The 23,183-nt window shown below is 36.8% G+C and overlaps 1 protein-coding gene across 1 annotated transcript in view; it reads right to left on the bottom strand.

The window, feature by feature from the left end:
* COL19A1 (collagen type XIX alpha 1 chain) overlaps positions 1-23,183 on the bottom strand; it is a 178,822-nt gene that overhangs the window by 59,406 nt on the left and 96,233 nt on the right. Inside the window, exon 15 of the mRNA XM_032215170.1 lies at positions 1,461-1,514. Coding sequence (XP_032071061.1) covers positions 1,461-1,514 — 54 coding nt within the window. The remainder of the gene's footprint in view (positions 1-1,460; positions 1,515-23,183) is intronic.

Raw genomic sequence — 23,183 nt, 5'->3', positions numbered from 1 at the left:
TAAAGCTAGGTGATTAAACATTACAAAGCCCCATTTCTGAAAGACTAATTGAGCTAGGCAGATTATACAGTCATATCCAAATGATGTAACCTGTTCACTTATTTTGGGTTAAAAATACAAAATAACAGTTAGATCATGTTTTCCATCAATGTTCTGATTTGCCCATTTAAAAGGAAATCTTGTGGATTGTCAGGATGAGACAAAACGATAGTCAGAAATAAATGAATGTTTCATCTGTAATTCCCAATCTTCTCATACTGCAGCAGAATATCTAATTTAATTATCAAAGATGAGAAATATTTGACTTGTACTTTGTTCCTTGCTAGAAGTTCAGAGTCACCCAGGAAAGACCAGCACCAAATACTGGATCAGTTTGGCAAGCATATTTATGCATTTAGAAATTTGTCAACAGTACCGGAGCAAAGTTTTTAACACTTTTCAAATAAAAGATTAGTTTTCTGCCACCCATTTCTTTTTAACAATGTCATTTCATGACAAGGATTGAGAAGTTTTAATCTGCAAACCACCCAAATATCTATTTTAATAGACCCAATATCCTGACCACCCTTGGTTTCAGGAAAGACACAAAAATAGATACTCCTTGAAATGCAGAAATGCAATTATATAGCCATGTTAAAACCTGTTCCTTCTAGATTCTGCAAAATTTTCATCACATGGTTGTTTTCAAATCCATGTTAATCACACTGTGGACTTGGATAAGGTCACTAAAGTACTAGAATATAAACTGCATGTATGCAAAAGTTATTGTAGTTTTATTCTCAAAAATGACCCATTATTTAGAAACAAAACCACTTGACTCATTGGATCTTCCTTCTAACCGGCTATTAAAAAATCTAAAGAGAGTGAATTAGACAAAATGCATTTTGTCGCTTCACTGAATTGATTCAGAGCATCAGATTGTCCTACAATTTACTTAATTTTCTAAGTTTCTTTTGCCAATGAATTGTTATAGTTGTATATATAATCAAACGTATTACTACATTAGTTCATCTTCATCTTTATATACAAGCTAAAGCTCAACTAAATACCACAAACAAAAAATAAATTAAAATAAATCTGATTTCAGAAAATAGTATAAAATTTATTTAAAACCTATCTAGCTAAATCAAACCTTGTCTAGGTCAATCACTTTGTAAGGAAGGTGAGTGGTATAAAAGTGTAATAAATAAATAACTTAATAAATAAAAGGTGCCTGTCCTTCAGTCAATTTTAATTAAAAGCGTTAGTATTGCTATGGAAACATTATTAATAAAATAGATTAATTTGAATTTGTATTAAATATGTGAGAGTCAGTAATTATCTACCAAAGAATTTCATCAGTATTTTTGTAATACATAATTTGATTTTTCACATGCAAAAGATATAAGTATCTGAAGATACTTCCTGAAGATAAGAAGTTGCTGAACTGCATAATACTAAAATACCCACAATATGCATACCTGATAATTCTGCCCTTTAAAGGAATATTGAAATCCTCCAACACCTGGAGGCCCCTAGAATGGGGGGAGAAAAATCAAGAATATAATTTGTCAAGTTTGAAGATTATTTTTCATATATATATGTACACACACACACATACACACACACACATTCTGTTAGTTGATTAAGATACTTTTAAGACAAACAAAAACATATCTTTTTATCATTGCTTACGTTTCATGGAAAAACATACGTATGTATTTATCTATTTGCTACATTTATTAATCAACCCAACCACTCATCTCTGATGGTATACCACAAATTAAGAATAAACAACAACAAAAACCCAAGCTAACACTCCCTCCCATAAAACAGGAAAGGAAAATATTTTTGTACAAATATATAAATACCTAAATGGAAGAAACATTATTTTTAACCAATGAATAGAACTAAAAGTTTGATGAAACAGGAAAATTATTAACAATGTTATGAAATGTGTTAAGAGAAGATGACATTTACGCTGCTGGAAGAACTTTTTCATAATATGGGCCCATCATGGAGAAGGCCTAATAACTTGTTGAAAGTCCAAAAATAGCCCAAAAGAAATGACTCTCAGCAGATCTTCCTGAAACAACCAGACTTAAAAACGAACATTGTTTTAGAATAGTTTCTAAAGTAATTGTTTCTATCAATCTTCTTAACCAATTTTTTTTACTTCAATTTATTTTTGAAATGCAAATCATTGAGCCCAAAACTAAGTACAGTATTGCACAATTAGGAAGATGTTATGTGATATCTTTGAATTCAGGCTCTATTTTTGATGAGAGCTCCATTATATTTCCTGCATTAAAGGTTGCATAGAACATTTACAAAAGTTGAGTTTTGACTCTTATTCACATAAATAAAACATATATGGTGTGTGTGTGTGTGTGTGTGCATATATATATATATATATATATGTATGTATGTATGTATGTATGTATGTATGTATGTATGTGTGTTTTTTTATTTGTGCTGATAAATAAATAAAGGGAGACTAGTATAGATCTATTTCAAGCTATTTAGCTCTCATCAGCTAGCCATACCCTTACTGGGATATTTATCAGCACAAATAAAAATAAAAAAACACAAATATAACAAAGGCAACAGTAAAAATATTGGGTTTCTGTCGTGATGGACTCTTGTGACGAGCCGAAGGACAGATGATGGAAGCAGTTAGCTTCCTCCCATAATTGGGGCTTACCAGGGGTTGTAAAAATCTAATATATATATATATATATATATATATATATATATATATATATATATATATATATATATATATGATTTTTACAATATTTATCAGCACAAATACAACATATATATATATATATATATATATATATATATATGTATGTGTGTGTATATATATATATATATGTATGTATGTATGTATGTATGTATGTATGTATGTTGTATTTGTGCTGATAAATATTGTAAATATATATATATATGTTTAGAGTCACAACCCCTGGTAAGCCCCAATTATGGGAGGAAGCTAACTGCTTCCATCATCTGTCAATCGGCTCGTCACAAGAGTCCATCACGACAGAAACCCAATATTTTTACTGTTGTCTTTGTTATATTTGTGTTTTTTATTTGTGCTGATAAATAAATAAAGGGAGACTAGTGTAGATCTATTTCAAGCTATTTAGCTCTCATCAGCTAGCCATACCCTTACTGGGATTCGAACCTGTGCTGTATTGCATTAGTTTGGGCGCGCTTCCGCATGCACTGGGGCTGTTGATTTATCCAGCCCATCCTAAGTTATATGAATGTTGTGTAATTTTAATGTCTGTTCTTTTAATTTTTATATGTTCCCCCTCCCTGTTTTTATCTGTAAGCCGCCCTGAGTCTCTCGAGAGTGGGCGGCATACAAATCCTAATAAACCGTAAACCGTAAACTTGCATGCGTGACGCTTCTGTGCTGCCACTACTATAAGTTCACCCAAGCTGGGCCAAACTGGGAGTAACACACCTCTGATTTCATTACTATAGTATTTGAATAGTAGCATGTGGTATGCCTGGAAATAAAATCTTGAATAAAGGCAAATTTGATTTAATATGTACAGCAGAGGCTTTAGAATAAAAACGCCAAAGGTACTGAAACATAATTTTGAGCCTCAATCTTTCTGCTTCTTGTTTAGCACTGTAGCCATGTACTGTTTTATTGTATCAACATATAGAAAAGCATAGTTATATTATAATTTTCAAATCATTCTCTAAATCATTATTTTAAAAAGAGATACCAAACCAAAATTGAATTGTGTCTCTTTTATTGAAAATGCATGTACTGTGAAAAAAAAATCCCCCTTGATAAAAACTTGGCAAATGTGTTGAAATACTTAACTACTATAATAACATTTGTTCTTTCTTATTTGTGAGACGACTGATGCAGTTCTAAGATAATTTGATGGTCTGTTAAGGAAGATTTTTCAGCACTACATAAGAGTTTGAAGAGAAAAAAATCACTAGAGGGAGCTGCTGTTCCATTCAAAATGAACTTCTTGAATAGTTTTTAGGCTGAACACATTGAATAGAATAGCTTCATAGCGATATAATAAAGGGACTATCTCTAAAACAATATAAGTGATACTAAAACAGATTCCCAAAATGTTGTGCTAGAAAGAAAATCACAATTTATGGTCATAATTTCTCATTCTTACGGGCATTTGAAGAAAATCATAAAAGTAAACAGGGAAAGTACTACGGTTTGGAACAAAAACAATTATATTGTTTATCCCTTCTGTTGAACCTAAGCTTAGTCCAGTGAGAATTAGAGAACTCTTACAGAATGGTGGATTAAGCAAAGTCACCAGGTCTGCTTACTAAATTATCAGTTTGCTCTCAGCTTGTTAAGAGCTGGAAATTAAGTACTCCTCTCCCCCTCCCATGATGAAATGTTATAAAACAACTTAGCATTTGTCAGAACCAGAGTCCAGGGCTCTGAATTTCAAAGGGAACAGAATAAGAGTAAACGATGCTCTCGCTTTACTACGAAACACGTCCAACAAACTTCAACATCAGGTAGCTTTCTGATGCTGTGAAATTGATGTTTGTTCTGCTAGCTATTGTTCTACACCGTCACTTCTGAAACTGTGAATTTATTTAGTGCTTGATGAACCTTTCCCATCCTAGTTGGATAATTATGAGGAATAATAATTATGCTCGTAGCCCTAGGTACATCAATCTGTACGGATCTCAGTAAAATGTATTTTTTTTACTTTCCTTGTGCCAACTTACCACCCACCGCTAGCAGACTTATTCACTGAAGCCTGTGACTGCAGATGGATCTTCCCACTGTCAGGACTTAGAAAAGTCTGTTTTTGAAGTGGGAGATAAGCATAATGGCAGCTGGGGCAGAGAAACCTTATATGAGATATATTTGTTCATCTTACTTAAAGCTATACCAGGGGTTCCTGCCAGTTCTAACCTCTTCTATAGAAGAGGTTCCACAAATCTGCAATGCCGTTTAGAACTGGTTCCAGCTCCCTCCCCCCACCCGTCCGCACATCATCAAGATGAAGAGCAAGAGGAGGAATTCTGGGAGTTGAAGTCCATAAGTCTTAAAGCTGTCAAGTTTGAACACCCCTGAGGTTTTTTTTCTAAAGTGTTAGGGGTGCAAGGGTCTTGTAACTTGACAGCTTTAAGACTTGCACACTTCAATGCCAGAGTTCCTGAGCCAACATGACTGGAGGAGAAATTCTGGGAGTTGAAGTCCACAAGTCTTAAAGATGTCAAGTTTGAACACCCCTGAGGTTTTTTTCCCTAAAGGGTTAGGGGTGCAAGGGTCTTGTAACTTGACAGCTTTAAGACTTGCGTGGTTCAAATGCCAGAGTTTCTGAGCCAACATTTTGGTTGCTAAGCAAGAGCATTGTTAAATGAGTTTCACCACATTTTACAAGTTGGTCACGCCCACTCAGTCACATGACTGCCAAGCCACTGCCACTCGGTTACATGGCTGGCAAGCCACTCCCACAAAGCACGCCACACCTATAGAAGAGGTTCTAAAAAATTTTGAAACCCACCACTGAGCTATACCCAGTGGTGGGATTCACTTACCTTCCCTACTGGTTCGCAGGAATTGGGTATGTTTAGTTAAATGAAAAGAAGGACTAGGGGTGACATGATAGTAGTATTCCAATATTTGAGAGGTTGCCGCAACGAAGAGGGGCCAACCTATTCTCCAAATCACATTGAATGTAGGACAAGAAGCAATGGAGGGAAACTAATCAAGGAGAGAAGCAACCTAAAACTAAGGAGAACTTTCCTGACAGGTAGAACAATTGATCAGTGGAACGACTTGCACCGAGAAGTTGTGGGTGGTCCAGCATTGGAGGTTTTTAAGAAGAGAATGGACAACCTTTGTCTGAAATAGTATTGGGTTTCCTGTTTGAGCAGGAGGTTGGACCAGAGCAGGGCCCCCAACCCCAGGCCACAAAATGGCACCGTCCCGTGGCCTGCCAGGAACCAGGCTGTGCAAGCAAGTGACGACCCATCCATACACATGCAGGATCAAGTCTGCAAAAAACCTGCCCTCTAGGGAACCAATCCATAACATCCAAAAGGTTGGCCGGGGGGGGGGGCTGCATTAGAAGACCTCCAAAGCCCCTTCCAATTCAGTTATTCTGTCTTAAGAAGAAATGAGTAGGTTCAGTTAATTTCCTGGAGATGAGACATTCATAATCCAACATTGATTCATATGATAAGTTCATATGTTGTAAGAAATCTGTTTTGGACAGGAGCATCATTTACTTGACCATGTTTGAGATCTGGAATGCAAGTACTGTACCTGTTTATTACTACGTAGGAGACGTACCCTACCATGAACTATTTTTTTCCTAAGAGCAACAATAAGAATGATATTCAGAACACTCCTCTATCACAATTTCATTTTATTAACAAATAATATGCCCCAATCTGATAAGGATTCTTCATTCTGAAGGTTTGTCATTTTCAATATAACTATGTCAAACACAACAGTTACATTCTTATCCATTTTTTTTTCTTATCACACTTATATCCCACCCCTCTCTATATGCCTTATCTTTCTTTCTCTGTACAGAAAGCAAAATAATTGTTCACACAACCTCCTTAGGGTATCTGGTATAGATTGTGGACTAAACTGAGTTTGATGCTATCCTTATGGATACTCACAGGTGGCCCCGGTGGTCCTGCTTTCCCAGGGAGTCCTGGTTTGCCTCGTCGCCCCTGAATAAACAAATATAAGATCAAGAATTATTGGGGCAAAGAATTATTTATTTGTTTAAGGAATACGTTTTTGAAAAATATCAAGTCTTTAAGGCAGAACTGTCCTCTCCATCAAGGAAATTTCCCAGGACAACCATTCTAAGAGCATTACTTGAAATGTATGGTCCCTGCATCATATACCACACTTCTTCTGTAGGAGCAGATTTGAACAAACTGGCTTAGTGCTTTGCACAAATTATCCTGGGCAGAATGTTTCACTTTAAATGAAAATCTTCATTTAAAAAAAAATGATGATGTTAAAAACATCATTAAAAAAAACTGTTCCAAATAAAGTTGAGCTTTCACAATAAGTTCAATTTTACTCGCTCAGAATTGCAATCTGCATACCAGAATTAAGGCAGATGTGTTCTTTCTACCAGGACTCATTTATTCAGAGAATATTAATCTGAATAGGTGCTGACTTTTTCATGTGATTATATTCATTTTACAATCTTCTCTTAGCTATTTTCATCCACATGGCCCATATAGAAAACAACGTTAAATAGGATCTGAATTTATTCAATGACACGAATAAAATGGCACCAAAGATTGAGTCAGCTAATAGAAAATGGCAGTCAAAGAATTGATTAAAGTCAATATTGAATTCTGGGGGAGAAAAATCAGAAAGATTTACTTTTAATCCTTTCAGTGGTCATTCCTAGCACAGGCCTATTTATAGTTTTTCCAGTCTATATGTGTGCTGTATATTTGAAAACGGATGCAGCAGTAACGTGACAATTGAAAAATCTTCCTGAACCAAAGCTGGAAGCCCCAAAGAATTGGCTGTAAAGCAGAAATGATAAATGTCATGAACAATAAAGTAGTGTGGATCATTTTAAGATTTTTTTTTCCAAAACAAAAAAGGTTTGCTTCATAAAAAGAAATAATTAGCACTTGTTTTGCAAGTTATGGACATAGATAAAAGCATTTTCATGTGATATCTATCAAAATACAAGAAACTCAGATGAATTACCATAAAGGAACAGGCAGGATTGGCAGTGGAAGAATTACAGTACACTTACTATCCTAAATCTTAAAAAATAGGCTGTGCATTGCAGATTTACAGATATCCTGCCTCTATTTTCTAGGCTGATTGTCAATTCTGCTGCATCTGAACTGAATTATGCACTTCTTACTTATTGATCTCCATTATTCAAATCATCTGTCACTGGCAGAGATTCCCTGTCAACTAATCTGGACTTCATAAATTGAGCCATTTTATGGGTCCAAGATCAGGAAACAGTGGATGACAATGTTTCAGAAGCCATGTGTCTCCTAACGTTTTTCATATGTTTTACATACAGCATCCATATTTAGGTCAATGTGCGTTTTGTTAACCTAACTTTAGCTATAGCTTTTGATGATTTTGGTTTGATGGCTTCCATGCGTGCTTTTGTATTTTAGAAGTAAAAATATGTGAGATATGTAAACATTTTTCATCCAGATGTTCATTGCATCCTGTAACTCTAAACACACAACTTCTTATAAAATAGGGTTGTCAATATTAATGTAGTCCTTTGGGGTATTCAAGGTGCACAGAATGTCACAACACATATTTGTAAAAAGTGACTGGCCAGGGTGGCGCAGTGGTTAAATGCAGCACTGCAGGCTACTTCAGCTGACTGCAGATCTGCAGTTCAGCTGTTCAAATCTCACTGGCTCAGGGTTGACTCAGCCTTCCATCCTTCCGAGGTAGGTAAAATGAGGAGCCAGATTGTTGTTGGGGGCAATATGCTGACTCTGTAAACCGCTTAGAGAGGGCTGAAAGCCCTATAAAGCGGTATATAAGTCTAACTGTTATTGCTATAAAGTATTCACTGTGGTTTTTTTTTTAAAAAAACATTGCTTTAATATTTCTCTATAATGTAATAAGCTTCATGTGTCACAGTGTACATGCAATATTAAGTTCAGGTGAGCATTTCAGAGAAAAATGCTTCACTACATCACTAAAGTGAAGGGATATGCTCTTGTAGGCAGCAGAGTTCAATAGATATCAAGAAAGGTAACTTTTATTACTATCACCATTAAAGGGAATAGGAAAGATCTTGCAGGCAATGGAATCTATTGGTATGCATGATCAGGGTTTCTAAATCAGAAGTTTTATTATATGAACCTTGGTTTCCATTCAAAGTTCTTAACTAAATGCACCATTTGAAGCAAAGAATGAAATGTGAGATTTCCATTCAAAGCAATTTAGATTTGTTAAAAGTTTAGATACTGATGAAAAATCAGATTCTGTTGATTACTTTTCTAGTTCCTGACTGCTTAACATTTTAAGTAAGTACAAAATAAAGAAATATTAAGCACATAGTAAGATATGACCTGGCATGGACAAATGTGATTCAGGTGCAGAATGCATAACTGAATTCTCTGTAACTTACCAGTATATTTGTAAAAAGGTTTGCTAATTTAACTTATGAAGCGTAACATTTTTTTCAGATTGTTTCTATACTGATTACTGTCAATGTCATTGTCCATTATAGATCCATTGTGGACTTCAATTCCCAAAATTCTTCAGCTGCTTGGGGAATTCTGGGAGTTCACATTCATACCTCTTAACGTTGCCAAATTTGGAGGCCCTGATTTATATCAGTACAGCCTGTTCATCGCATTTGTCTAACTTTTTATGACTCATAGAAAAGGCATTGTATAAAAAAAGTAAAGCCATTAGTAGTTGATCATACATAGTACATTCACTAGACATTCTGTGAGAACTATCATAAAAAAAAAATGGGATTCATATCTTGTTCCTTATTAAAAAAATGAGGACCCGGATTGTTGGGGGCAATATGCTGACTCTGTAAACCGCTTAGAGAGGGCTGAAAGCCCTATGAAGCGGTATATAAGTCTAACTGCTATTGCTATTGCTAATAAACATTATGATGGTTGTCATGTGGTAGGTCTTTCTGTTAAGCCAAAGCAACCATTGGATTCAATTAATAATAGATTCTTGGAGGGGTTTGGGGACCGAAGGATTTTTTTTTTTACAAGGAGAGTCCTTTTCATTAAAAAGGATCTATTAAGCTCCTCCTTTTTTCAGCAGTACATGTACTAATAGTTGTAAAAAATTTTTAATCATCTCTGCTTGATTTCGTCCAGGGTATTGCAAGCTTCATTTCAGCTGTGTCTAAAGGAATCTGAACGGAGGTTAATGCTATTTGAAAGTCCACTGCAATGAAAGTTTCGCATACTTGGAGTTCAGATAAAAGAAATGCTCTTTCATGTGGTTTCCACTAAAACTGCAATTGTTCCATTACTTCTCTAAATCGGTTTCCATGTTCATTTTACTTACAGTAATTTTAAATGGGGAGAGAGGGGGCATTCATGGAAATGGCCAAGCAAAATGAAGAATGCTTCAAATAACATCCTGGGTCGACCTTGAAATCCCTGAAAACTAATTAGGCTTGAAACTACTAACATGTGTATTAAATAATGCATATGCAACAATAGAAAGGAGGATATAAGCTATTTCAAAATATCTTGGCAAAACGTATTACTACTCCATGTTGCCTCACTTCTGTGCACCAGTTTGCTAATGTTCACCTACACAAGACCTTCTGAAAAGGCAAAAAATTATGTAGAACTAAATTGTAGCTTCTTGGTATATTGCACATTCTTAGGCAAGGACTGTTACTCTGGCTGGAAATGTAAGAACACTGTGGTTATAAAACTGATTTAATTATATATGACCAAGGATAAGACATCTACTTCATACCAAGGTCTAGCATAAGACTGTGGGGAAATTGGAGAGCCATTTACTCTTAAGTATGCTAATTTATTTTACTTAAAAATACTCATGTTGCATCTTTACTTTCATATGTCATATGACTAGGGGCCTCCAAAGTCTGGATCATTCTACCTTTTCAAATGTAATATTTAAACATATGCCCACTCTTCAAGTAAAAAGCAAATACTAAAACTGTAAACAGCAAAACAATGTTATTTCTTTTTCCCTTCAGGAGTTTTAATTAGAATTTGCAGTATTATTTGAACAAAATCTAATCTCCTTAGAATCTGGTGCAGAATGAAAGATGATTACTTTCTTTAACACTATTTTTTTCTCTTCCAAAGTGATAATAATAGTGAAGCTGACTTTGGTAAGTTCAATTCCCAGGGAAACATTGCTGCTAATATTTATATATGTAAGGCAGTAAGAATTGCAAGCTGAATACTTTTTCTAATCAAAGACTAAGCATTTAAATGCATCCTAAGGAAAGGTTTCTTATTTTAAGTTTCTTGCTAAACTTTAAGATGAAGAACATTTCAGAAAACAATGTTTGTTTGATTATTTTTCCTGTTGACACTGCATTAACCTTTAAATCTGCTTTTATTTCAAAATAAATCTTCCCCTTAGCTAGAAACACCAAATTATGTAAACTTTAAACAATGCTTCAGGTGTTTCACATGACAATTATAATATACTTAATAGGTCCAATTCAAACATATTTTACATGTTACCAGTTTCACATATATCAGTTACCAGCAATTATTGCATACTTTTGCAATATTTTCCTTGGACACTTTAGCATTACATAGTTTGAACAGCTACTTGTTGTTTTATGTTTTTTAAAAGAATGCTGCAAGAAGACAATGGGTTGTGCATGCTTTGAAAGTTACCTGGAAGAAATGTTTTGGGCCCCATGTAAATCTGAGAAAAAAGGTACTATTGCTTTAAAAGTTATATTAATGTTGATAAGTGACATCATCCCTTTTTCAAGCTTGCCCAGAAGCCTCAACCATGTTGAACCACTTTAAAGAAGAGAGGGTGAACCTATTCTCCAAAGTACCTGAAGGCGGGACAAGAAGCAATGGTTGGAAACTAATCAAGGAGCGAAGCAACCCAGAACTAAGGAGAAATTTCCTGACAGTTAGAACAATTAATCAGTGGAACCAGAGGTGGTATTCGGCAGGTTCTGATCAGTTCTGGAGAACCGGTAGTGGAAATTTTGAGTAGTTCGGAGAACCGGTAAATACCACCTCTGACTGCCCCGCCTCCATCAATTCTCTGCCTCTCGAGTCCCAGCTGATCGGGAGGAAATGGGGATTTTGCAGTAACCTTCCCCTGGAATAGGGAGGGAATGGGGATTTTACAGTAACCTTCCCCTGGAATAGGGAGGGAATGGAGATTTTACAGTAACCTTCCCCTGGAATAAGAAGGGAATGGAGATTTTACAGTAACCTTCCCCTGGAATAGGGAGGGAATGGAGATTTTACAGTAACCTTCCCCTGGAATAAGGAGGGAATGTGGATTTTACAGTAACCTCCTCCTGGAATAGGGAGGGAATGGGGATTTTACAGTAACCTCCTCCTGGAATAGGGAGGGAATGGGGATTTTACAGTAACCTCCTCCTGGAATAGGGTGGGGATGGGGATTTTACAGTAACCTTCCCCTGGAATAAGAAGGGAATGGGGATTTTACAGTAACCTTCCCCTGGAATAGGGAGGGAATGGGGATTTTACAGTAACCTTCCCCTGGAATAGGGAGGGAATGGAGATTTTACAGTAACCTTCCCCTGGAATAGGGAGGGAATGGAGATTTTACAGTAACCTTCCCCTGGAATAGGGAGGGAATGGAGATTTTACAGTAACCTCCCCCTGGAATAGGGAGGGAATGGGAATTTTACAGTAACCTCCCCCTGGAATAGGGAGGGAATGGGGATTTTACAGTAATCTCCCCCTGGAATAGGGAGGGAATGGAGATTTTACAGTAACCTCCCCCTGGAATATGGAGGGAATGGGGATTTTGTAGTATCCTTCCCCTGCCATGCCCACCAAGCCATGCCCACAGAACCAGAAGTAAAAAAAAAATTGAATCCCACCACTGAGTGGAACGGCTTGCCTTACAGTTGTGGATGCTCCGTCACTGGAAGTTCTTTAAGAGACTGGACCACCATTTGTCTGAAATGTTATAGGGTCTCTTACTTGAGCATAGAAGGTCCCTTTCAACTTCATTGTGTTATTCTGCAGAGTGCTGTTGTATGCATTTATGTTTGAGGTCCAAAGGTTTTTCTAATAAACCAGTTTTGAAGCACAGCATGATAAATTAGTATCTGCCAGTTGCTGCCATATTGACTTACCCGCTGGCCTTCTTTTCCAGGTGGGCCTTGAGGACCTTCTATTCCTGGCATACTCTGTAAATATAGACAGTTTTCAAAGGTTACTTCCCTCATTAATGTAGCTTAGAGCGGCTGCTCATATTCTTTAAAGAGTAAGCAAACTTTCATAATTAAAGTTTAATTTCAAGCAGTATTCATATAGGTTCCTATGGTTGTGGCTAGCAGATGCTAAAGAGCATAAAAAGGTGTTTTTACCCCCCCACACCAAGGCACACTCCGAACCAGAGATAAATTACAGCATTTAATTAACAGACAAACAGGTCCTTGGCAACAACCCAGCACAGACAAGCTTGGGCAGCAATAAACACAGATAAGGCTTGGCAGCAATCCAGCCTGCCAAGCTCACACAAAGTTCTCCGACAATCGATTCTGTGTTGACTTCTGCAAAGAGGGCATGTGCACAAGTAGCCTTTTTTATAGTCTGGAGAGGAGCCTAATGACCATCAGCTGAGTGCAATTACCTCCTGTAATTGCGTAATTGTTCCTGATGCCTAGTAGCTCTTTGATGGCGTGCATCCAGGAACAACTCACTACTGGCCTCTGGCTCACTCTCCCTTGTCTCCTCCCCACTGGTCCAAGGCTCAGGTGCCTTCTGGTGGCCAACCAGCCTCTCTGCGCCCTGCTCGGAGTCGGAACCCTGTCCAGGGTCCTCCACAACCTCCAGAGCCGACTCAGAGGGCCCCTCGCTGTTGGAGTCTGGTGGCAGCTCCAATGGCTCCTGCTGGGCCACAACAGAAAGGTCACACTTTAATTTGAAAGGTGGCTTCAACTGTAGATTTGAGCAGTTCTTGCTTGATATTTTTTTAAAAATAAATTCTACAGGCTAAGTAAACTTGATGAAAGAATGTGTGTCTGCTTTATGAATAAATGGTGGCCTCAACATCGGAGGGTTATTTTGTATATTAATTTTTGCACGTGGAGATTTCTATATGCTCTCCACTATGCTGAATGATGAGAGGGCAGTCTCGACAAGCCTGATGCCTCAACATGATTGCAACTTTCATCATCTTCAGTCAGCAAGACCACTGATCCAGAAACTAGGATGCTTACTGAGATATACAAAAGCAGAGCACACATAACAATGATGAGGAAATTGTCCGGAAAGCAGGTTACCTTTGTACTTGAGAAAGCATTTGAAAAGATTTCAGACTTTGCTAAAAGACATTTCAATCCTAAAAAGGAAATTGCAGTCACAGAAAAAGGAGGAATAGGGAGGTGTTGTGGCCCGGCAGGAGCCGTTGGCCACCAGGTGGCGGCAGAGCATTGGATCAGAGGGAGTGTTCAGGGAAACACTTGGGAGTTGTTGCAGGATGCACCCTGTTGAAGGGTTACTCGACGGAAGGAACAACTGAGTACTTACAGGAGATGATTGCGAGCAGCTGTTGCTCATTGGGATCTTCTCCTGAGTATAAAGAGACTGCTGGTTGCAGAAGTCAATGTTCCATTCCCATTCTAGTGATTGTTCTTGTTCGTATTCACAAACTGAGAGAAGCCAACTTGGATAAGTAGTTTGAGATAAGAGAAGCCAGGTTTGCATTGTGGTATGAGTTACAGGACTTTCTGCCGGAGCTATTATCTTTGTTTATTTGGGCTTGCAGCCAACAAGAGCTTGGACTGATTAAAAGAAACCTTTTTAGTTACGTGGCTTTTGGCTTTCGTTCCTGGATGGAGAAGGGGGGTCAGAACAGGGAAAAATGCTATGGCAAACCAAAGCCAAAACCAAATTCAGATTTATTTATTGAAACCCCGGGGCCGTATATAAACAAGATATTGAATAAAATAAATATTGAATAAAATAGATATTGAATAAAATAGATATTGAATAAAATAGATATTGAATAAAATAAAATATTCACACACACACACACGCACACACACACACGTCAAGAGACATATGTGTGTAAAAGGAAATCAGTAAGTATAATAATGGAATCTAAAAATAATGAATATAACTACTAAAATAAAATTTTAAGAAGTTCCAATCCTAAGTAATGGTACAGCCTATCATAGAAATGGTAGCCCAAAACCGAATAATTTAAGAGGTTATTTTCGAGTCATTGTCTCAGAGTAGTAGCATTAAATAGAAATCACAGTCCCCATTTAAAAATTTCTTCAAGACAGGATATATATAAACAGAAGAATGGGGATCTACATGGCTTAGGACCAGCGTACCTGCAAGACCGCCTACTGCTACACACTTCCCAACGGCCGATAAGAACCCACAGGGTGGGCCTCCTTTGGATACCATCAGCCGGTCAGTGTTGGCTGGCGGGCCCCCGGAGGAGAGCCTTCTCTGTGGCTGTTCCGACCCTGTGGAATCAGCTACTCCCAGAGGTCCGGGCCTTGCCCACTCTCATGGCCTTCAGGAAAGCTGTTAAAACCTGGCTGTTCTGGCAGGCCTGGCGCTGTTGACATTATTGTTAAGGTCCAGCCCCGATTAGAACGAGTGCGTGTTGTGAATTTTAAACTATTCTTTTTATTTTTCTTTAATTTTTTTCTTCCTTCTTTGTAAGCCGCCCGGAGTCCTTCAGGATTGGGCGGCCTATAAATTCAATAAAAAAAAAACTGTAAGGTAGGGTGAATTCCTTCCAAATTTCTGGGATAAAATAAAGCTTAGGACAAGTCTATATAATAGGAAATGCAGAAGAGATATTACATCAAAAACTGTAATTATAGGAAAAACTTGAAATCAAGACTTCTATAGACAAGCATACAAGAGCTATAGAAACCTATACTCTCAATTAGTAGAGCAAAAGGATCATTGTGCGCCTATCTGTAGAAATAAATGGGTGTGTGTAACTTAGACATGAATTTTGTGAAGTGGTTCACCTATAGTTTGGCTTCAGTCATTTTCCGTTTTTACCTCACAATGTTTCTAAGAGAATATGATCTTTGGGATGAAGAGGTACCTTGGTCTCATAGCGCTACATGTTGTCCTGGGTAATCTCAAACCAGTAACTTTAGAAATCTCTACCTGATTTTAATGGAATTCTATTACTTTGGATGACATGGCTTTGGGTTCATGTCTTTATTTGACTTTGTTTTCAAACTTTAGATCAAGACACAAGATGCATGACCCAATTTTTCCTCTCTTAAATCAGCTTAGTAAACTACGTGACTTATATTTATGAAGCCAACAAAAACTTGACAAGGGAATCTTTTTATTCAAAACTACAGAGCTGTTTTCTGTCTTATTTATAGATCCATAATCAAAGCATTTTTTTAAAAAAATATTTCTCTTCAGCCAAGTAAGTTTTGCATATTTTAAAGTAAAAAAAAATCGATGTCAACTTCAGATGATTTATCACTTATATTAAACAAGGCCAGTTCCTTTATCCCTGGAACAACAGTTCTCTTTTATCCAAAATAGGTGTGTGAATTAGTCCCTGAAAAAGCAGGTTCTGGTAGAGATATTAGAATGGAGCATTTAAATAAAATGTATAGGTTGTACATGATAACTTTCTTACATTAGCATATCTTCAATTCTCCCCAGCTTGACTAACTTGATCTCTTAATTTCCGTTTGACTTGATTTCAAACTGTACTCAGTAATGAAAGTGACAGAAAATTGAAATGAGCTTAAAAGATGCTACAAAAATTAAACTGCCAGATGATCTGTCTTAGCTACATAGTGCAGATTCAATTAATATTGTAAATATTTTAATAAAGATTAATTACTTCATAGAGTTCCTTCTCTCGATTTTATATTTTCCCTACCTGGCTTACATGCTTAAGAACATTCTTCATTCTTAGTTCATTAACCATAAGCTAGCTACATTATGAAGACAGGTAATATGAAATCACAGAATTTAAACTTTCCCCTGAGGTCACACACTTCCTACCTTCCTATTTCAGATTTGTCTAAGGGGGTTCCACCACAAATGCGCTTACGACAAAAGCGCGTGTGACTAAAGCGCGGTGACAAAACCGCACCATCAAAACCGCGCGACAACAGCGCACCGACAACAGCGTGCCAACAGAAGCGCTGTTGTCGGCGTGCTGTTGTCGGCGCGCTTTTGACATCGCGGTTTTAGCGCCGCGGTGTTGTCGGCGCGCTTTTGACGTTCGCGGTTATGTCGTGCCATGGTCTAAGGGGAAACTGATAGTCTGTCCTTTTTTTTTTTACATCAGTAAAAGTTTAGCCTATTGCCCAAACTTTATGGCACAAAAACTGCAATTCACAATGCCACTTTTCTTTTCATATGCTGTTTTTCTAGCTATTGTCTACTTATCTGCTCACCCACCATCTCCTTCTCTCCTTTTCCACCATCTCTCCAGTGGTGGGTTCCTACTGGTTCGAACCAGTTCTCCTGAACTGGTAGTACTGCCTTCAAACAGAGAGTGAACTGGTTCTCTGTTCCTTTAAAAGTGGGCCCACCCATTGGCTCCTGGGTTATACTTACCTTTATTTTAGCTTCTGAAACCCAGCTGTTCTGGGGCAGCAGATTGAATTGCACTTCTCAGCTGTTTTCCTTTTTTTCTGAGTAATTTTTGTTCAATTGCACACTTGCTCAGCGAACCAGTAGTAACTCTGGTAGGAACCCACAACTGCATCTCTCCCTCTGCCAAATTTCCAGATTTCCACATTCATCCCTGCTGAGTTCAGTATAACTGACCTCACTCACAAATTCCTACCCCATTTTCAGAGTCTCTGAATAGCTGCCCCTCATTTTTTTTCTCCCAACCATAACAATCCTTCACAATCTAGCCTCTAGTCTCCCAAAATATTACTGGGCATATTTTGCGAAAGACTGCCCAAAGAAATTTTTCTTTAAAGCCAAATTAGATCCTTAAGCAAAAGAATTGAGCGGCAAAACTAACTCATATTGGATTGCTTTGGAAAGCTTTTTTTTCTTTGTAACTATACTTTGTGGATTGAAGTGCTCGCAACGTTTCTCATTTCTCCTCTTAAAGTGAACGGATTGATTTTTTTCTTCTGTTTTTTGTTGCTTTATTTTTTGACTTCTGGATTAAAACCTTCCTTTTTATTTTAACAATTCTTCCTATTACTTGTTATTACTGATATTAGGATTTTCTCCCTATCTCAGTGTTGTTTTCTGGTTTATCAATGCCAAATATTCTCAAACATCCTGATATTTTGTGTAAATATGTTAGATTGTTGAGGGCTCTAAAGATATTATGGCCAATTTCCACTTCTTAAACTATCTGGTCATGATAAAACGTTAAGCCACTCAGTCATTTCAAATTGTGAAATGGGTTGTAAATAAATGTAATAATTTAATAATAATAATAAATGCTAAAAATGACCAAGGACAACAAAACGTTAAGGCTGAAGCCCTGTTTGAATTTAAGACAAGTTTGAAGACTTTACTACTGAGTCTGACTCCTACTGTGACCAGCCATAAACAGAAGCAACAATTATTTTGAAAGGCAATCATTTGCTCCTTGTGAATTTTGGAAATCAGCTTCAAAGGAGTGAGGGAATGGAATATTTACCAGATTACAACACCTTTCTGAAGATATGAAAAACCCTAGTAACTTCCATCTGAGATAGCAGTGAATTTGCTATCTGTAATGACACATGGGAATGAGCTTGAGAGACAGGAGAAATAGTCCAATAAATGATTGAGTGTTGAAGGAAGAAAAGTAGAGAAAGCATCTCTGACGGGACCCTCCCTAGTTTTCAGCGGAGCAAAAGTAGGGGAGTGAGAAGTACTTTCAAATTTGCCAGATTCTCTTAATGAAACCTTACAAATAAGATAGCAGTAGTACTGGAAGGAAGAGCCAATGTTGCGATGTCACAATGTGCGGTCTCAATACTCCGAGGCCACCATTGACACTTTTGCCATTGGACGGTCCATTGAGACCTAAACCGTCCCGCAGAGATGGTGATCAGGAAGACGAAGACTTGCTGGTCTCAGGGACATCGCAAAGTGTCTGATTGATCCAAGGGAAGCACTTCAAGCCAGCAGTAAACAGGCAGCCCCTAGGCTGATGAAGTCGGGGTGACTCCGGAAAGAAGGAAGTGAAAAGAGAAAGTGAGTCCATCTGGTGAAGTATTTTTTTCTATTTTGCGAAAGACTGCCCAAAGAAATTTTTCTTTAAAGCCAAATTAGATCCTTAAGCAAAAGAATTGAGCGGCAAAACTAACTCATATTGGATTGCTTTGGAAAGCTTTTTTTTCCTTTGTAACTATACTTTGTGGATTGAAGTGCTCGCAACGTTTCTCATTTCTCCTCTTAAAGTGAACAGATTGATTTTTTTCTTCTGTTTTTTTGTTGCTTTATTTTTTGACTTCCGGATTAAAACCTTCCTTTTTATTTTAACAATTCTTCCTATTACTTGTTATTAAATTTCATTAAAAGACATCTAAAGAACTGTTTCCTATAAGCCAGAGATAAATATTAGAAAGTGAAAAGTAGCAACACTGCTACTCGGAGGTCAGAGGCTGGAGTTTTTGAAACAACTTATCTCTTCTCTTTCCTTCTTTGATTTCACTGACTTTGCAGCTGAAGGGTTTGCAACTTGTTCACAGAAACTGATAAAGAGCCAAGGGCATGAATTGTTTTCACAGGTGCCTTTGAGAACTATTTTGGCAGGGGAAAGAAAGGGGGAGGGGAAACAGAACCCTTCTCCTTTGAAGAGCATAAAAGAACTTGTGTTCAAGTCAACCTAAAATAAAAAAATAAAAGAGGCCTGGAAGGCTAGAGTGGCAGTGGCTATTAGTTTTTCTTTCTTTCTTCTTTTTTTGGAAACATGGATCAATATTCAGATGAGGAAACCTTAAAATTTCAAAATATCTTGGCTGGAATTCAAAATCTATTGGAAGGATATGGGAGAATTGAGAAGAAGTTGGAAAGACTAGTCTTCCTCACAGCAAACGATGAAGGGGTTGGTGCCCCAAAAATTAAAGGGGAGAATGAAGATATAGAAGATAAAGACAAGATAATAGATGAATTTATTAATGGAGCAAATGTGGGTGAAAGTGGAAAGAAGGGAATATGGAAAAGGGAATTTGATGAATTGGAGCTCTACTCCAGATTACAAGATACAGAAGAAGAAGAAAAATGGTAATGATGATGGACTTAAGAAGAGAATTTTTTTCAGAAGCAAGATTGACAACCAAAGACAAGCTAATTTTAGTAGCAGCTGGAGGGCAACAAGATTACTTGAGAGATCCTTCAAGCAACAAAGTGTGGAGAGAAGTCTATAAAAACCTTATAAAGGAGATAAAAAGAAGACTGACACCACAATTGGCAAGAGAGATAAGACTGTTTTGTTACTGGAAAGATACAGGTTGACAATGAAAGTTGATAATAAAAAATTAGTTGATTTTGGTGATTAATAAGTAGGAATCTAGTAACTCTTAGATTGTTGTAGGTTGTTATTAAATGTTTATTCGTTAACAAATAATTAACTATAATAACAATAATGAAATGATAATGGATACAGCTTAATGATATATACATGTACTTGCAAATTAGTAAAAGAAATTTAGATATAAATTGCAAATTGCGACTTGGGAAAAAGCCCTATAAATTTTATTAACAAACTTTTATTTAGATCTTGTCATAAGGTTTTTTTTGGGGGGGGGTCTGATGAGAGGAGAAATGGACATAAATAGTAAATGATTTTTAGCCAATTATAATAACAACAAGGAAATATCAATGGATATTGTTTAATAATATATGCATGCTGTGGTATTGGCAAAAGTAACTTGGATATAAATTCTAAACAGTGAGTTGGGGGGGAGGGGGGAAAGGTTTAGAAACTTTATTAATTGACTTTTACTTAAAAGATGTCATAAAGGTGTAATGTTATTGGAGGATTTTTTGAAATAGCGAATGAATGCCATTATGTGGTTGTGTCTTTAAGTATGAAGGGTTTGAGGCAAAAGCATGTTCAAATAATTGTAGTCAAATCAGAATTGTGGTACATTGATAGTAAGATATACAAAGATTTTTGATTTAAAGTGTATAATCTAATATGAACTATAAGTAATGACTGTGGACTAAATGCACGGAAGTTATCTGTAACCAATCGACACGCTTTCTACAAGATGTAATAAAGGATGATTATTTTTTGCATTTTTGTTCAATTAAAATAAAAAAAACTTTAAAAAAAAGATAGCGGTAGTACTCATGGTTATGCTTCTTGTCTGGAGTGTCACAAAGGGGTAAGTATCTTATTTAATAAAATAATTAGGTTACAATTTGGTAATGAAAGCAACAGACAAACTTCTCTGGACTTCAGTGAATCAATTACTTTGTCTTTTAAGACAGGTTCTACTCTTAAAACCCATATTCATATTAGTGGTGCTCTCCCTTAATTACAAACTTTTATACTCTATCTAGGTGATGTATATCTTAGCAAACATGTTAAGCAGGGTCAGGTCTAATTAGTATTTGAATGGCAGACCTCAAGGGAATACCATTGGCTAGACTTGTGGTAAAAGAACAGTCTGGAAACGACCAGTTACTGTTACCAAGAAAATTCCATGAATCAGGCCATAAAGTCACCGGTAACTGAGCTTGATTAGATTAAGAATTTATTTGTAAATGATCCATTTTCCTTTGCTTCTTTGATCTTTTTCTTCTTTCCAAAAACATCCTTTCAGAAATGAGTCAAGAAAACTGCATAATATGTTTTAATTACTAAATTAGGAAGCACTTGTCTGGAAACACACTACTTTATGTATAATGTGAAGTAATACTATTTTTTAAAAAAATATTTTTAAATATACTTAGGAAAAGGAAGGGAGGGAGGGAAGGAGATTGGGTGAGTCAAAATTAGACAAGTTTTATAAAACAGAAAAAAATGGGGAAAGTCTACTATTATGCTATAAATTAAACTAGAAAACCAAATAACCACATGCTGTATCTATATGGCCTTTTAAAACTATTAATAGAGTTAAATCAGAGATTACCAAAAACAGGAATAAGAATTATTAGTCAAAATATTGAAGAAATAACAAGAATGTCTCGTGACCCGTCAAATGAGCGCCCGACAACAGCATGCCTGCGGCGGGGAAAACTGCAAGGTCGAAAGCACTCCCACAAAAGAGGGCTGACAAAACTGCGCCCACAAAAGCACGATTAGGGTTAAGGTAAGAATTAGGGTTAGGGTTAGGTTTAGGGTTAGGGTTAGGGTTATTACGTTGTTATTACGTTGTTATTATGTTGTTTTTACATTGTTATTACGTTGTTATTACGTTGTTATTACGTTGTTATTACGTTGTTATTACATTGTTTTCGCATTATTTCTTGATGGCGCACTTTCGTCGGCACGCATTTGTCGGCGCGCTTCTGTGGGCGCGACTTCGACCTCATGGTTTTCTTGCACGGTTTTGTCGCCACGCTTTTGTCAGGCACGCATTTGTCGGTGAACCAAATGTCTAACTAATCTGAAAAAAATCCCATCATTTTGACTTTATGAAAACCAGACAAATCTGGTGTTTTGAGACCTTATTATAAGAGAAAGGCAAACCTGAGGTGTGATAAAAGTCTGTGTATAGAACTACAGTGCATAATCCGATATAACACCTTGTTAAAAATGTAAGATTTGTGGCCTACTTTTAAATTTTTAACAAGATTTGATGTAAAGCATTTCTTGAATTAACTATAAGCCATTTCATCTGGGAAAACTTAAGAGAGTTTACATAAATTAATATTCAAATAAATGTGATTACATCATAACCATTTTTGAAGCCTAAGTGAATAAACCATTCAGACTTTTTTCTTAGAGAAAAAAAATGTTTAAATCTAATATTATGCAAGGTACATTCAATGAGATTAGGTGGTATTATTATTATACAATTGTATCACAGCGGCCAGTTGTTTCGCCGGATTTGGCATTGATTACTAGTCGGGCCCCACCCAGGGGCCTAGGACGTTGTAACGTATTTTCGTAATATGCGTGCAGATCCAAGCAGTGCGGCTTTTTGCATTTGACTGATGGTGATTTTGTCAATTTTTAACTGTTTTAAATGTAATTCCAGTGCTTTTGGAATAGCATCCAGTGTGCCGATCACCTCTGGAATTACCACTGCTGGTTTGTGCCATAATTGTTGAATTTCGATTTTTAAGTCCTGGTATTTCGCGATTTTTTCATGTTCCTTCTTGGCGACCCTGCTATCACCTGGTATTGCGATGTCTACGTTTGTATGTGAAAATCCCACAAGATCTTGACCATCTGATTTTCGGTGACTTTTTCAGGCTTATGTTCCCACCAGTTTGTTGCTGTTTTAATATTATAATTTTTGCACAAATTCCAATGGATCATTTGTGCTACTGAATTGTGCCGCAATTTATAATCAGTCTGCGTGATTTTTTTTACAGCAGCTGAGTATGTGATCAACAGTTTCATCAGCTTTTTTGCA

The sequence above is a fragment of the Thamnophis elegans genome, chromosome 4 (genome assembly GCF_009769535.1).
Source record: "Thamnophis elegans isolate rThaEle1 chromosome 4, rThaEle1.pri, whole genome shotgun sequence".
In the NCBI taxonomy this organism is placed as follows: Eukaryota; Metazoa; Chordata; class Lepidosauria; order Squamata; family Colubridae; genus Thamnophis; species Thamnophis elegans.
Note: the sequence above shows the minus strand (reverse complement) of the source record. Positions and strands in the feature narration are given on the sequence as shown.